The sequence below is a fragment of the Peromyscus maniculatus genome, chromosome 1, assembly GCF_049852395.1.
Source record: "Peromyscus maniculatus bairdii isolate BWxNUB_F1_BW_parent chromosome 1, HU_Pman_BW_mat_3.1, whole genome shotgun sequence".
NCBI lineage: Eukaryota > Metazoa > Chordata > Mammalia > Rodentia > Cricetidae > Peromyscus > Peromyscus maniculatus.
This window is the reverse complement of record NC_134852.1, coordinates 119,597,356-119,611,517: the sequence shown is the minus strand read 5'-3', so window position 1 is coordinate 119,611,517 and position 14,162 is coordinate 119,597,356. Positions and strand designations below refer to the sequence as shown.

Genomic DNA, 14,162 nt, shown 5'->3' with positions numbered 1-14,162 from the left:
TGTGTACATACGTGTGAAGTTATTAAAATATCATTGCTCAAACCGATGACTACCTTTTGACTGCTACCTTTGAATGTACCCCCTTAGTTTACTTTGTGGTTTTTTTGTTTTGTTTTGTTGCTCTTACTATGTAGCTCTGGCTGGATTCTATTTAACTCACTGAGATCAACCTGCCTGTGCTTCCAGAGTCCTAGGATTGACAGCATGTGCCACCATGCCTGAACTCACTTGGCTTTCATCCCCGGACAAAAGGGAAGTCACAGTCTTGCAAACACATCCTTCTCTCTTTAGTCTTCCATTTTAACTTGAAATATTTTCCTAACTACCACCACTGAAACCCCATGGTCTCATTCCGTAATCCCTTCTGGCCGCCCCCTTCACTAGTCTTTTTTAGACTGGTGTTCAAGGCATGTGTCCGGGCCACAGTCATTCTGGTGACTGCAAAACTAGCTTTAGGACAGCATCATCACTCAAGGCACTTTGAGTTGCCAGAGAAAACTCAGCCCAAACTGTCACCATCATAACCAACACAGAGAATGCATTCCCTCCTTAACTTCTCTCTCTCTCTCTCTCTCTCTCTCTCTCTCTCTCTCTCTCTCTCTCTCTCTCTCTCTCTCCAGCAAGAAGTACAGGGACCTGGAAAGATGGCTAAGTGATTAAGAGTACTTGGTGCTCTTGCAGAGGATCCAGGTTTGGGTTCCAGCATCTACCTGGCGGCTCACAACTCTCTATAACTCCAGTTCCAGGGGATCCAAAGCCCTCTTCTGGCCTCTGCAGGCACCAGACATGCCTGTAATGCACATACATACATGCAGGCAGAACATTCATACATATAAAATAAAAGTAAACGAACATTTTTAAAGTCAGTGCAGAACACACTGTGAGGGGGCAGTGGGCTACCTGAACAGAGTGCCTAAGAGACTAGGTCTCTCTCTATGACTTTCTCAGGAAGTAGCCACCAGAATCTTCTAGAATTAGATATCTCTTTATTTCTGCACAAGAAGAAGAGAGTCTGAGCCTGGTGGTGGTGACACACACCTTTAATCCCAGCACTTGGGAGGCAGAGCCAGGCAGATCTCTGTGAGTTCGAGGCCAGCCTGGTCTACAGAGTGAGTTCCAGGACAGGCACCAAAACTACACAGAGAAACCCTGTCTCGAAAAACAAAAAACAAAAAACAACAAAAAAAAAAAAAAGAAAGAAAAAGAAAAAGAAAAAAAGAAGAGAGTCTGTACACAAAATTCCCAGCCAGCCACAGTCTTGAGGCTCACACACATGTCTCCGTGTGGCTTCTTGGGTCTTCTCCATTGAGCACCGTGACTGCTTCGACATACCAGTCTTTTGTGGATACAGGCATGAGAGCAGAATCTGGACTTCTTTGTTTTTGTTTTTTTGAGACATGGTTTCTCTGTGTAGTCTTGGTGCCTGTCCTGGAACTCCCTTTGTAGACCAGGCTGGTCTAGAACTCACAGAGATCTGCCTGTCTCTGCCTCCCGAGTGCTGGGATTAAAGGCATGGACAAATCACCACTGCCCAGACTTATTATTTTTTTAATGATTTATATGCACTGGTGTTTTGCCTGCATGTGTGCCTACGTGAGAGTGTCAGATCTTGGAGTTACAGACAGTTGTGAGCTGTCATGTGAGTGCTGGGAATTGAACCGGGGTCCAGTGCTGTTAATTGCTGAGCCATCTCTCCAGTCTCAAGGAATCTGGACTTCTATTCCTTTGGTCACCAGTCTGTTCCCCATACTTCCACTTCTTCCGTTACGTTTGTTTGTGTGTGTGTGTATGTGTATGTATGTATGTACATGCGTGGGCCTGTGGAGGCTAGGTGTCTTCCTCAGTTGCTCTCCTATTTATTTATTTATTTATTTATTTATTTATTTATTTATTTATTTATTTATTTATTTATAGACAGGATCTCTCATTGAGCCAGAGCTCCACATTTTGGGTCAGTAGTTGGCCATTAAGCTCTTCCTTCCATGCTAGGGTTGTAAACACAGCCAGGTGGGTGCTGGGGATTCGAACTCAGGTCTTCATGCTCACACAGCAAGCAGTTTACCTTCTGAGCTGCCTTTCTAGCCCCAAGGCTATTTTGTTTTAAACTACAAGGAATGAAGAGTCCCTAGGCTACTCAGTAGCTTCCTGATCCAGCCTCCTGCCTTCACTAGGTAGAGGAGGATAGACAGCCCTCTGTCTTTGTAGAGCTCAGCACCCCCTCACGGGACTCCCCCCAGATCCCTAAGAGGCTCCCACTGTAAGGAAGCAACCCTTGAGATAGAGGGAGAATACAAAATTTGCCCTGATTCCCCCACTTTACCCCCAAATCTAAGTCTCTCAGTGCTTCAGGTCACCCTCTGCACATGCCCAGTACCCTCCCATGCCCCAGTGTAGCCTGCTGGATCACATCCATAGCAACCTGCTTGGCAACCTGCCTGGGAACCAAGAGTTGTTGGGCCAAGGCCATGAATGCCAACTGTCAGACGGGGCTGAGACTGTGGCAAGGCTGAAGTCTCGGCTGGATTTGGGGTTTCAGGTAAGTCCCTTTGGAATCAGACCTGTGGCTTTGGGCCATGGTAGACCCTAACAAGTCTTTGGTGGCTGTTGCTGCCTCTGAATAAGTCCACAAAGGGGATGGCCCTGTGCTAGTCCTGTAGGTGACCAGGTTAGGGGGGGAACTGGTGGCTTTTGGGGGGGTCAGGTGGCCAGAGCAGGGTGTGTAGAGAAAGGGCATGCTCCGGGGTTCTAGCCACTGGGGAGGAGGAAGGAGGTAAAGCCCAACGGGAGCTTCTTGTGGCTCTTCTCTGGAGTGGTTACAAGCTGTGAGCACGCAGCTTTGAAGGAGGATTAAAGTGGGACTTCTTTAAGTTTCTAGCTTCCATTCTTTCAGCCCTCCCTAGATCCCGAGGGACATTCTGAGATAGGTACTCCAAATCGGAAACTCTGTGTGTGTGTGGGAACCCTAGGGAGTGTCCTCTGCCAGGCCGAGACAACTGTGATGCTTGTGTTTGCTCCAGGTGGGTGCTCTGAGGGCCATGCAGCCCTCTCCCAGGCCTGGGCTGCCTCTGCCCAGATACTGCAGTGTGGCCACACCCCGGAAAGCCCCTGACCTGGATGGTGCCGTGCCCCCCTGCGACCCTTTCACCTGTCCCTTTGCCACACAGGCACCCTGGCTGCCCATGAACTGCACACTCACCAGGTACCAGCTTCTGCCCTCTGTCCTTCCTTTCTCCTCTGTTCCTGGTCCAGTTGAAAGTGCCTCAAATGCCTGGGATTTTCCAGAATGGCATCTTCGGTCAGCTGTCTAAAGTGTGACTATGAGATGGCAATGGAACTTCAGCCTGTAGCAAGTTCCAGGGACCAGTCTGCCTGGGATAGGGGCATACCAGCCCAAATACTCAATTTAAAAAAAAATTAATTTTTTAAAAGTGTTTGGGTGTTCTGCCCGCTTGCATGTCTGTGTACTACATGCATACAGTACCTGCAGAGGTCAGAAGAGGGCAGCAGATCTGCTGGAACTGGAGTTACAGAAGATTGTTAGTAGCCATGTGGGTGCTGGAAACTAAATCCTGGTCCTCTGCAAGAGCAACAGGTGCTCTTAACCACTAAACAATCTCTCCAGTCCATTGCTCAAGTTCTTAATTTATTTGTTTGGAACACCTTGTTCAAGGCCAAGTTAAGCTTTTTTTGTTGTTCTTTTGGTTTGGTTTGATCTTTTTGAGACAGGGTTTCTCTGTGTAGCCCTGGCTGTCCTGGAACTCGCTCTGTAGATCAGGCTGGCCTCAAACTCACAGAGATTTGCCTGCCTCTGTCTCCTGAGTGCTGGGATTTAAAGAGTGCGCCACCACCGCCCAGTCTCTCTCTCTCTCTCTCTCTCTCTCTCTCTCTCTCTCTCTCTCTCTCTCTCTCTCCCTCCCCAAGTTAAACACCTTTATATTCAGACTTGCCTACAAAACAGCTTTTTCAAAAGCCCAGGCCCTCTTGGGCTGGAAAGATTACTCTGCAGTAAAGAGTGCATACTCATTCTTACAGAAAACCTGACTTCAATTCCTAGCACCCACATCAGGCAGCTCACAAATGCCTGTAACTCCAGCTCCAGGGAATCTGAACACATACACTTCAAAAAGTAAAAAATAAATATTTGAAGGAAACAAAACCCCAAAGCCCAGATCCTCCATTCTGCAACTGCCCCAGGCCAGAGAATCCTCGGAATTGGCTTTGCCTTCCACTACTCCTCAGCCCCTTCAGGAGCTCCTCCGCTGCCCCAGCTCCATCACTTCCACATCCCTCTGACCCCTGGAGCCAAGCGACTTACAGTTTGGCTCCCCTGTCACTTTGTCACCTCATCCTAGAATCCCACGCTGTCTTTCAAGCATTGATTAACACAAGTAGAGAAGCAGATTTCATTTTGGTTATCCTGAAACAATGCGCAGTCCAAAAAAGGGCCCTCTGTGCCCTTCACTTTCTGCTAACTCCAGAGTTTTAGCTGGTCCTACAGGAAGTCATAGATTGCCACATTCTCCCTGGATTTCTTTTGCTCACACCCTTATAATCCTCATGCAGTGAGTCTCCTCAGATCAGACCCCGAGGCATGTATCTTTCTGGCTTTATTATTTCATGCTATATTTATATATTTATCTAGATGGGGACACACGCTATAGCTCACATGTGGCAGTCAGAGGACAACCTATGGGAGTCAGTTTTCTTCTTCCACGATGTGGGGTCTGGGAATTGAACTCAGACTGTCAGGCTTGGTGCCAAGCACATTTACCCTCTGAGCCCTATTGATGTTTTTAGGGTTTTGCGCTCACCCCTTGATATCATTTGCTTTTCCCAGGTATGCCTCTTGTCACCCATGTTCCCACACTGCTGGTACACCATGGCAGGGGCTTAGCTGGCTGGGAAGAGTTGGAGATGCTGCTGGCCCCTGGGTCCTGGCCAGGAGGGAACCTGATGGCTTTTATTATCTGGCTCAGATCAAGGCTGCTCCAGAGGCAAGTGCTTCTCCCCATCAGCTCCCCACACACTCCTCTGGGTGGCGCTGTTGCACCCGATGTGTCTTGGCTGCGTACATCCGGAAGTACATTGGTTCTTGGCTGAGTTGTTAGGGCTGTGGGGTGAAGTGCTGCAAGATGAGCAGCATGACTGACAGAAACCTACTGTGTGCTTCCCATTCTGAGGCTGTAAGTCAGGCATTTCAAGCTTGGGTCTTTCTAAGGGCCACGAGGACGAGTCTGTTTCCTGCTCCTCTCATAGTTTCAAGTATTTGCTCAAAATCGTGGCGTTTCCTTAGCTTGAACAAGCAGCACCCTGATCTCTGCCTTCGATTTAACATGGCTTTCTCTATTATCTATTCACATTTCCTCTCTTTCCCAAATGGTTTTTATTTATGTGTATAAGGGGGTTGGGTCTCCTAAAGCTGGACCCACAGGTGACTGTGAGCTGCCTCATGTGGGTGCTGGGATCTGAACCCAGTTCCTCTACAAGAACAGTAAGTGTGCTTAACCACTGAGCAATCCCTCCAGCCCCTCAAATCTCCTCTTCGTATAAAGACATCAGTTAGAATAAGGGCCTGCCATGCTCACTGTAACCTTGACTAATTATACCTGCAATGGCCTGATTCTTAAGAGGACATCGCATGCTGGGGTACTGGGAAAAAGACTTGAATCCATCAACTTGCAGAAAGGAGAACACAGTTTATCCCTTAACAGTGAGAAAAATGTACATCAGTTGTTCAGGAAGATTCAGTGTGTTGAATCATGGGCCTGAGCCTGAAAGAGGAACTGCGATGTACTTCTCACATGTGGGCACTTGCTCTCACAATACACAATCTTGTTCTGAAATGCCAGGAGCCAGGCCTGGGCTCCACTTCAGTGGCGACTTTCGTGGATCTCTCTGTTTGTTGAAACAAGGTTTCTCTGTGTAGCCCTGGCTGTCCTAGAACTCATTCTGTAGAACAGGCTGGCCTCAAACTCTGAGATCCACCTGCCTCTGCCTCCCAGGTACTGGGATTAAAGGTGTGTGCTCCCAATTGACATTGCTTTTTAATTGCCACAATGTAGCATATGAATGGCTTATCACATTTAAGAGAAGGGCAAATCATCAAATGCTGAAAAGTGAACCCCTAAAGCCACCTGGCTTGGACTTCTCTCTCTCTTTTCTTTTCCCCCAAGACAAGGTTTCTCTGTATAACAGCTCTGGCTGTCCTTGTAGACCAGGCTGGCCTTGAACTCACAGAGATCCACTGCCTCTGCCTCCTGAGTGCTGGGATTAAAAGTGTGTACCACCACCTCCTGGCTTAGAATTCTCTTTTTAAAATTAGTTTTATTTTGGCCAGGCAGTGGTGGCGCACGCCTTTAATCCCAGCACTCGGGAGGCAGAGGCAGGCGGATCTCTATGAGTTCGAGGCCAGCCTGGGCTACCAAGTGAGTTCCAGGAAAAGGCGCAAAGCTACACAGAGAAGCCCTGTCTCGAAAAACCAAAAAAAAAAAAAAATTAGTTTTATTTTATGTCTGTGTGAATGTTAAGTATACCATGTGCGTGCAATGCCAACAGAGGCCAGAAGATCGTGTAGAATCCCCGCTCCCACCCAGAACTGGAGTTACAAACGGTTGTGAGCTGCCCTGTGAGAGCTGGAAACCAAACTTGGGTCTCTGTAAGAGTAGTAAGTGGTCTTAATCACTGAGCCATCTCTCGGGTTCCAAGTTTTAATTTTTTGACATAGGACCTTATGTATCCCAGGATGCCCTGAACTTTGAACTTGTGATTCTCTTGCCTCTGCCTCTCAGGAGCTGTGATTGTATGTTTCACTACCATGCTTGGCTTGTGTAGTGCTGGGCATTGAGTCCAGGTCTTCTACGTACTAGGTATGCACTCTACCGACTAGCTACATTCCCAGCTCCGGTACTTTACTTTCTGGAGTCAGACTTTGTGAATGTGGTTCCGTGTGTGTGTGTGTGTGTGTGTGTGTGTGTGTGTGTGTGTGTGTGTGTGTACGTGTGCCATGGGATGTGGGTCAGAAGGCAACGGGGGGGGGGGGGGCGGGGGAGTCAGTTGTCTCCTTCCATCAAGTGGGTCCTGGGAATCAAACTCAGGTCGTCAGGTTTGGCTGCAAGCCCCTTTCCCCACTGAGCCATCTTGCTTGCCCCATCTTTTTGTTTGCTTCGAACAGGGTCTCGGTCTGTAGCCCCAGCTGCCCTGGCACTTGATATGTACCTCAACATGACCTGGAATTCAGTATAAAGCCCAGGCTGCCCCCAAGCTCAAGAGCAATTCTCCTGCCTCAGCCTCTCTTGTACTGAGACTGGGTGTGCATTGCCACTCTCTGTTCCCTGTTGTATTTCATTCTGTTCCCCTATTGTTGTATTTCAAATGTTTTTTTTTTTTTTTCAGGATTTATTTTAGGTGTATGAGTGCTTTGTCTGTGTGGTGGTTTGAAGGAGAATGGCCCCCTTAGGCTCCTATGTTTGAATGCTTGGTCCCTAGTTGGTGGAACTGTTGGGGAAGGATGAGAGGTGTGGCCTTGTTGGAGGAGGTGTGTCACTGGGGTGGGCTTGAGGTTTTGAAAGCCTGTGTGTACCATTCTCAGATCTCTCTGCCTTGTTCTTGTGGATCAAGAGGTAAGCTCTGTTTCTGCTTCAGCACAACCCTGACTGCTTCCTGCTATGTTCCTCACCATGATGGCCATGGACTCCAACCCTCTGAAACTGTGAGCCCAGTAAACACTCCCTTTTATAAGTTGCCTTGGTCATGGTGTTTTATCAAGGCATCAGGACAGTAACTAAGACAGCCTGATTACATGCATGTGTATCATGTATATATGCCTGGTGGTTACAGAGGCCAGAAGAGGGTGTCAGATCCCCTGGAGCTGCAATTATGGATAGCTGTGAGCCTCCGTGTGAGTGCTGGGAACCAAACCATGGTCCTCTGCAAGGGCAGCCAGGGCTCTTGATTACGGAACCATCTCCCTGGCCCCTAATGTCAAATCTTCCTCTATTTCCTTTCCCATAGCTGGAGAGGCGGGGGGCCCTGGTTGTGGAATTTGAGGCTCCCCTTGTCACAGGCCTAAAGCTGCCAGCCCAACAACGCAGAGTGGTATTTCCAGAAGATGTCATTCAGTTCTCGCCATCCGGGCCACTCTCACTGCAACCGGGTGACAAGGTACTGGCACCCTGGGAACCAGAGCAGCAGCAGTTCGGCCCTGGCACTGTTCTCTTGGGCTTGAAGAAACAGAAAGGCCAAAGAGGTGAGGAAGCTCCTGTGACCTGACATCCCCAGAGGAGCACTGTGGGAGTCATGGCTCCCCAGAGGGGCACTGTGGGAGTCATGGGTCCGCAGAGGGGCACTGTGGGAGTCATGGGTCCCCAGAGGAGCACTGTGGGAGTCATGGCTCCCCAGAGGGGCACTGTGGGAGTCATGGGTCCCCAGAGGGGCACTGCTGGTGGTCATGGCTCCCCAGAGGGGCACTGCTGGTGGTCATGGCTCCCCAGAGGGGCACTGCTGGTGGTCATGGCTCCCCAGAGGGGCACTGCTGGAGTCATGGGTCCCCAGAGGGGCACTGTGGGAGTCATGGGTCCCCAGAGGAGCACTGTGGGAGTCATGGCTCCCCAGAGGGGCACTGTGGGAGTCATGGCTCCCCAGAGGGGCACTGTTGGTGGTCATGGCTCCCCAGAGGGGCACTGCTGGTGGTCATGGCTGCCCAGAGGGGCACTGCTGGTGGTCATGGCTCAGCGGTCTCAGAACTACAGCAAACAGAACCCTCACACCTTCCCCAGCACCCTCACCCTGCAGGGGCAGCAGATCTACAGTCCTATCTTCCAGGATATGTGATGTTTAGTATCAGAGAGGACAGAAGCTGGCATGTGGCTTGTGTCTGTAATGCCAGCACTTAGGAAGCTGAGCCAGAGGACTGCCATAAATTTGAAGGCAGCCTGGGCTACAGAGTAAGAGTGTCTAAAAAAAAAAAAATGGGGGCTGGAGAGATGGCTCAGTAGTTAACAGCACTTGCTGTCCTTGCAAAGGACCCAGATTCAGTTCCCAGCACTCACACAGAAGCTCACATCCTTCTGGAACTCCAATTCCAGGGTACCCAGTACCCTCTTCTGGCCTCCCTGGGCACCATGGTATGAATGTGGTACACACACATATATATATCCAGGCAAAGCACTTATACACATAAAAATAAAAATATTTAGAAAACAAAGCAAAACAACAACCAAAAAGACAAAATGTATAAAATAAAATCAAGAGAAACAACTTAGAACTACCATGTTGATTACCAAAACCATCATATGATGTGATGTCATATGTCTCTAATTCCAGCACTCAGTGGGCTGAAGCAGGGGAATCGTGAATCTGAAGGTAGCGTGGGTTACATAATGAGACCTATCTCAAAAAACGCAAACCAGCAAACCCAACAAAGACATTATGTGTGGTGGTGGGAAAGTATTCTAGTCATGGGGACTGATCACTCACCAAGTCCTCCAGAGACTGACCATCCTCTTACGCCAGCCAGTCAGCACTGCTGTACTTCAGAGAACGATAAAAAGCCTCTGCTGAGGCTGCATTTTGGTTTTGCATGAAAACCAGTTCCCTCCAGGTCCTCTTCAGCCTAGGAGGCAGGGAGGTGCCAGCACATCCTCCAGAGCTGGTGGTCAGTGTGCTACGGGAGCAGGGGACATCCCCACAGGCTCTCTGGGCACAGTGGCACATGAAGAGCCAGGAAGAGCAGAGGGATGGGGCTGAGGCTTTTGGCTTTGAGGATAGGGAAACCTTTATTCCAAAGAACCAGGAATTATTAAAAAAAAAATGTCTCCCATTTCTGTTCATAGCATCTAAAGAAGAAGAGATCACTGTTCACTTCTGGAATGGCAAGACAACTAAGGTGCCTCTAGACAGGGTCCAGTGTGTGGCGCCCACTGTCTGGAAGAAGGCTGTGGAGAGACTAGAAACACCTCACACAAGGGACTACCACAGTCCTTTTCTTTGGGTACCTCACTGCTCTCAGCGGGGACCTAACACTGGATGCTCCACACACAAGCCTCCTCTGAACTCTTCCTTCTTATGCCCTCCCTGCCTCTCTCATGCCCGCTGCCAGCTTCTGTATCAGAGCTGTTTCTGCGGCTGTCCTGTGGTAGGGCCTAGCTGGTGGCCTCTAACTGGGACCTCAGAGGTCACAACCAGAAAACGCCCAGAGCTGGAGCTGAAGCCCACAGCTCAGCTTCTGCCCCTACAAGGTCCCAAAGAGGAGGCCACAGCAGCGTTCAGCTACAATATGTCCTCCTCCTCTGAGGAAGAGAATTCAGAGAGCCATCTGGAGACGGGACTTCCTGAGAGACAGATGGTAAGCAGGGCAGTCAACACTGACCCTACTCTTTCTGAGAGGCCGCGGCAGCAATTCGACCCCCGCCAGCCTGAGTGGAGGTACTGGAGGAGAAACGGGCCTGAGCCACCCCCCTGGAAAACCAGGTATGTTATACTGGGGTATGGCGCTAGCGCCCCCGGCAGGGGCTAAGGGCTGCAAGGGTCTCATGGGAATCTGGTATACTCTGGTGGGCTTGAAAGTAATGTATGGAATGCAGGCTGTGGGGGAGAATGTCAGATGTGGAAAGTGGTAGCTCCCCCAGGAGAGGACAGATAGGCTTGATCTTTGTGCTCTGATTGGTACCTCTATTTAACACCCTCCTCTTCTTTGAAACAGGGTCTCACGTAACCAAAGATGACCTTGAACTCCTGATCCTCCCACGTCTACCTCCTGAAGGCTGGGATTACAGGCATGTACTACCATGCCAGGTTTATGTGGTGCTGGGTAGAACCCAGGGCATCATGCATGCCAGGCAAGCACTCTACCAACATCCCTAGCCACATCTTCCTTTTTCTGTTTCCACTCATCTGCTAACAGGGTGCTGACTGCAGGTGTTGATGAGAGTCAAGACCTGAGCAAGTATAGAAACTAGTCCTTAAATGTTAGGGATTAGCCTGTACTGTCCACATGGGCCCCTTAGTAAGACGGGGGGGGGGGGGGGGGGCACTGCCTTTTGCTGCTCATTTTAGAATAGATGGGCAACCCCTAGTTTCACCTTGTACCGAGGACTATGGAGCACATCTTGGTAGGTTAGAGGAGATGCATGTTACTCTCTGCCCCATAGCCATCCTATCTAAATTCCCATCAGAGTGCAGAAAGAACAGAAGTCTAGGTGAGGGAGCAGAGTTGCACGAGGCAGGTGGCCTAGAGAAGCATGGCCTGGGCTTCACTTTGGAGGCCCGTCGCCACTGATCTCCTGTCCACTGAGGAGGGATCTGTGGCAGGCATACTATGCTCTGAGTGTTAAGGGCTTCAGGGTCCACTAGACACCATGCAAACTGAGACCCAGGCCTGAAGCCATTGGCCTGTTCCTACAACAGCTACTTAGCCAGAATGGACTACTCAGCGTGTGAGCAGCTCACGCTCACCACAGGACTAAGTCTTCAGGTCCAGGAGGTTGAGATCTTTTTTCTACTTTCTTGGGTGACTTCTCTAGATCCCAGGGTTGGGCACAAGTCAGTACAGGCCTAAGTCTACTCAGATTTTTTTTAACTAAATACAATGTGTATGGGTGTTTTACCTGCACGTATGTCTGTGTGTCACATATATGTAGGACCCTCAGAAGCCAGAAAGGACATCAGATTTCCCTGGGAGTGGTTACATACTGTTATGAGCCACCATGTGGGTGCTGGAAATTGAACTCAGGGACCTCTGGAAGAGCAGTCAGTGCTCTTAACCTTTGAGCCATCTCTCCAGCCCCCTGCAGTTGTATTTTACAAGAGGCTTTCAGGAATTTCTCTGGCATCCAAAGCTGGGGATATTTCCTTCACCCCTGTCAGGGAAATAATTAGAAAGACAAGCATCCATTTCTGGTCAACTGAGAGGAAAAGTCTGGAACTTCTGTTAAAGTGGTCTCCAGGTCTCACTATAGCAAGTCTTGGCAGCAACAGCTTGGAAACAGCTGTTTCTGGAATCCTCCTCCCAACCAGTGACAGGATAAAGAGAGTAGTTCCCAAATCTAACATTCATGCTGACTGACTCTTGACTTCCACCACCTCCTGCTTGGCACAGCCTGGAGAAAGAAAGGTTGTACCTACTCTCGTAAGGAAGAGCAACAGGGGTTGACCAGAGGGGCCGCGGTGATGAGACAGGCTCAGGTTTCTGGGTTTGGTTTCATTGCTGTGATTTGAAATCTCTAGGGTGGACAGAAACCAGTCAAGGACAAGCAGACTCTCTCCCGCCCTACATCCATGCTACCACCTCCTACCTAAAGCTGCTTAGACCCATGTTCAGTCCCTTTCCCAATCACTGTATTAAAATATATGCAAATCAGTTTTTCCTGTCAGAATAAATTCTGAGGCAGGAGAGATAGCTCAGTGGTTAAGAGTGCTTATTGTTTGCCCGGGAGTGGTGCATGCCTTTAATCCCAGCACTTGGGAGGCGGAGGCAGAGACAGGCAGATCTCTAGGTTCAAGGCCAGCCTGGCCTGGTCTACAGAGTAAGTTCCAGGACAGCCAGGGCTCCACAGAGAAACCTGTGCTTATTGTCTTCCCGAGAACCAGAGTTCAGTGCCCAGCATGCACATCAGACAGCTCACAATCACCTGCTAACTCCAGCTCCAGGGGACATGACACCCTTTTCTGGCCTCCATAGACACCCAAGTACATATGACATACACTCATACAGATACACACACACACACACACACACACACACACACACACACACACACACAATAAAAATGAATCTTTTTTCTTTTTTTGAGACAGGGGTTCTCTGTGTAGCCCTGACTGTCCTGGAACTCACTTTGTAGACCAGGCTGTTCTCAAACTCAAGAGATCAGCCTGCCTTTGCCTCCCAAGTGATGGGATTAAAGATGCGTGCCACTACTGCCAGGCTAAAAATCAATCTTCAAGAAAATAAAATATTTCTAATAATTAATCATAAAGAATAATGTATCTTTTGGGTCCTAGGTGTTTTGTTACAGTTCAGGAAAAGATTTAAACTTCTGGAGCAGCCCATGGAGCAACATCAGGAATATTCTAAATCCACACAGAGAATGTTCTAGATGGTGTATGGGAAAGGTCCCCCCCCCACTCCCTAACCCCTCACCCCCCAGCTATTTCTTCCTTTTTAGATCTATTCGTTAGAAGTCCCACCCCTGCTCTTTTTGTTTTTAGCAGTTTTGACAGGGGCTGGGTCAAACCTAGACTAGCCTGGTTCTAGGATTATAGATGGGAGCCACCATGCAGATGCCATACTGCCTGTCATTGTCAACTGGCAAAGATGACTGACAGGCACAAAGCCAAGTGCGAGCCAGGGCTGGAGACAACAGCAAGTAACAAAGCTTTTTCCTTTCCAGCTTTGCATCCTTGTAAGGAAATGTATTGTTTGGCTTCTAAACAGGATTAGTATTTAATCAGTACTAATTATCAGCACTCCATCAGACGGTACTTGATGTCAGTCTGTCAAGTTCCAAAGTTTGACCATCAGCCTTCAGCTCTACCTCTTGTGATCCTCGGGTGTGTGGGTCCTCTGCCCTCCAAACATGGCCTTCTGCATTCCCTTACAAGGATACAAAGCTAGAAGGAAAAGACAGGCTGTTACTTCCCATTGTCTCCAGCATCGGCTCCACTAACTGATCTTGGGTTTAGGAACAAGATGTTGCCACAATAAGAAAAAAGACAAGGACAACCAACAGGACAGAGAGCCAACTGCAGTTGTGGGGACTACCCAGGAGCTAGCCCTGAAAGCCACCAAGAAACCACGGCAGACTCAACCAGAAGCTGAACACAGACAACGAAGCCAGGCATTAGAACAACCAGAGAAACAGTTCCCTTAGTAGAAAAGTCCTGAGCATCTGGGTAAAGCAGAATGCCTGGGCAGGGCATCTGAGGGACTCCTTAAGTAGTTCTTCCTGGGGTCATATTCTGTTTGAGGATGGTAAAACTATGGCCCCTTTCCAGAAAACCACATACCCACTGTTGTGCATGTCAGAAGATGGAGAGGACCCACAAAGTTCGTTCCAGGCTTCTGGAAGGATGTACAAGGATCCCTATAAAATGTTTCCCAAGTCAGGCAGTTCACAACCACCTGTCATTCCAGCTCCAGGGGTCAGATCCCCTCTTCTGGACTCTGA

General features: G+C 49.1%; 1 protein-coding gene across 3 annotated transcripts; it reads left to right on the top strand.

Moving 5' to 3' along the window:
• The first annotated feature begins 2,477 nt into the window (after positions 1 to 2,477).
• On the top strand, positions 2,478 to 13,845 carry C1H11orf16 (chromosome 1 C11orf16 homolog). Of its 3 annotated transcripts, none has more exons than XM_076563459.1 (6): positions 2,478 to 2,536; positions 3,018 to 3,199; positions 4,838 to 4,994; positions 8,011 to 8,245; positions 9,831 to 10,467; positions 13,678 to 13,845. In XM_076563459.1, exons 2-6 carry the CDS (start codon positions 3,036 to 3,038, stop codon positions 13,697 to 13,699), a joined length of 1,215 nt encoding a protein of 404 aa, XP_076419574.1. In that variant the 5' UTR covers positions 2,478 to 2,536; positions 3,018 to 3,035; the 3' UTR covers positions 13,700 to 13,845. The 3 variants fall into 3 exon arrangements, with proteins under 3 accessions (XP_076419574.1, XP_076419572.1, XP_015852788.3); XM_076563457.1 differs by lacking the exon at positions 13,678 to 13,845 and adding an exon at positions 10,700 to 10,867; XM_015997302.3 differs by lacking the exon at positions 13,678 to 13,845 and having other exon boundaries at positions 9,831 to 10,652.
• Positions 13,846 to 14,162: the final 317 nt, after the last annotated feature.

Coding starts and splice junctions, on each gene's coding strand:
- C1H11orf16 (XM_015997302.3), top strand. CDS start 3,036: ATGCAGCCCTCTCCCAGGCCTGGGCTGCCTCTGCCCAGATACTGCAGT. Junction 3,200..4,837: donor ATGAACTGCACACTCACCAG/GTACCAGCTTCT, acceptor TGCTTTTCCCAG/GTATGCCTCTTGTCACCCAT. Junction 8,246..9,830: donor GAAACAGAAAGGCCAAAGAG/GTGAGGAAGCTC, acceptor TTCTGTTCATAG/CATCTAAAGAAGAAGAGATC.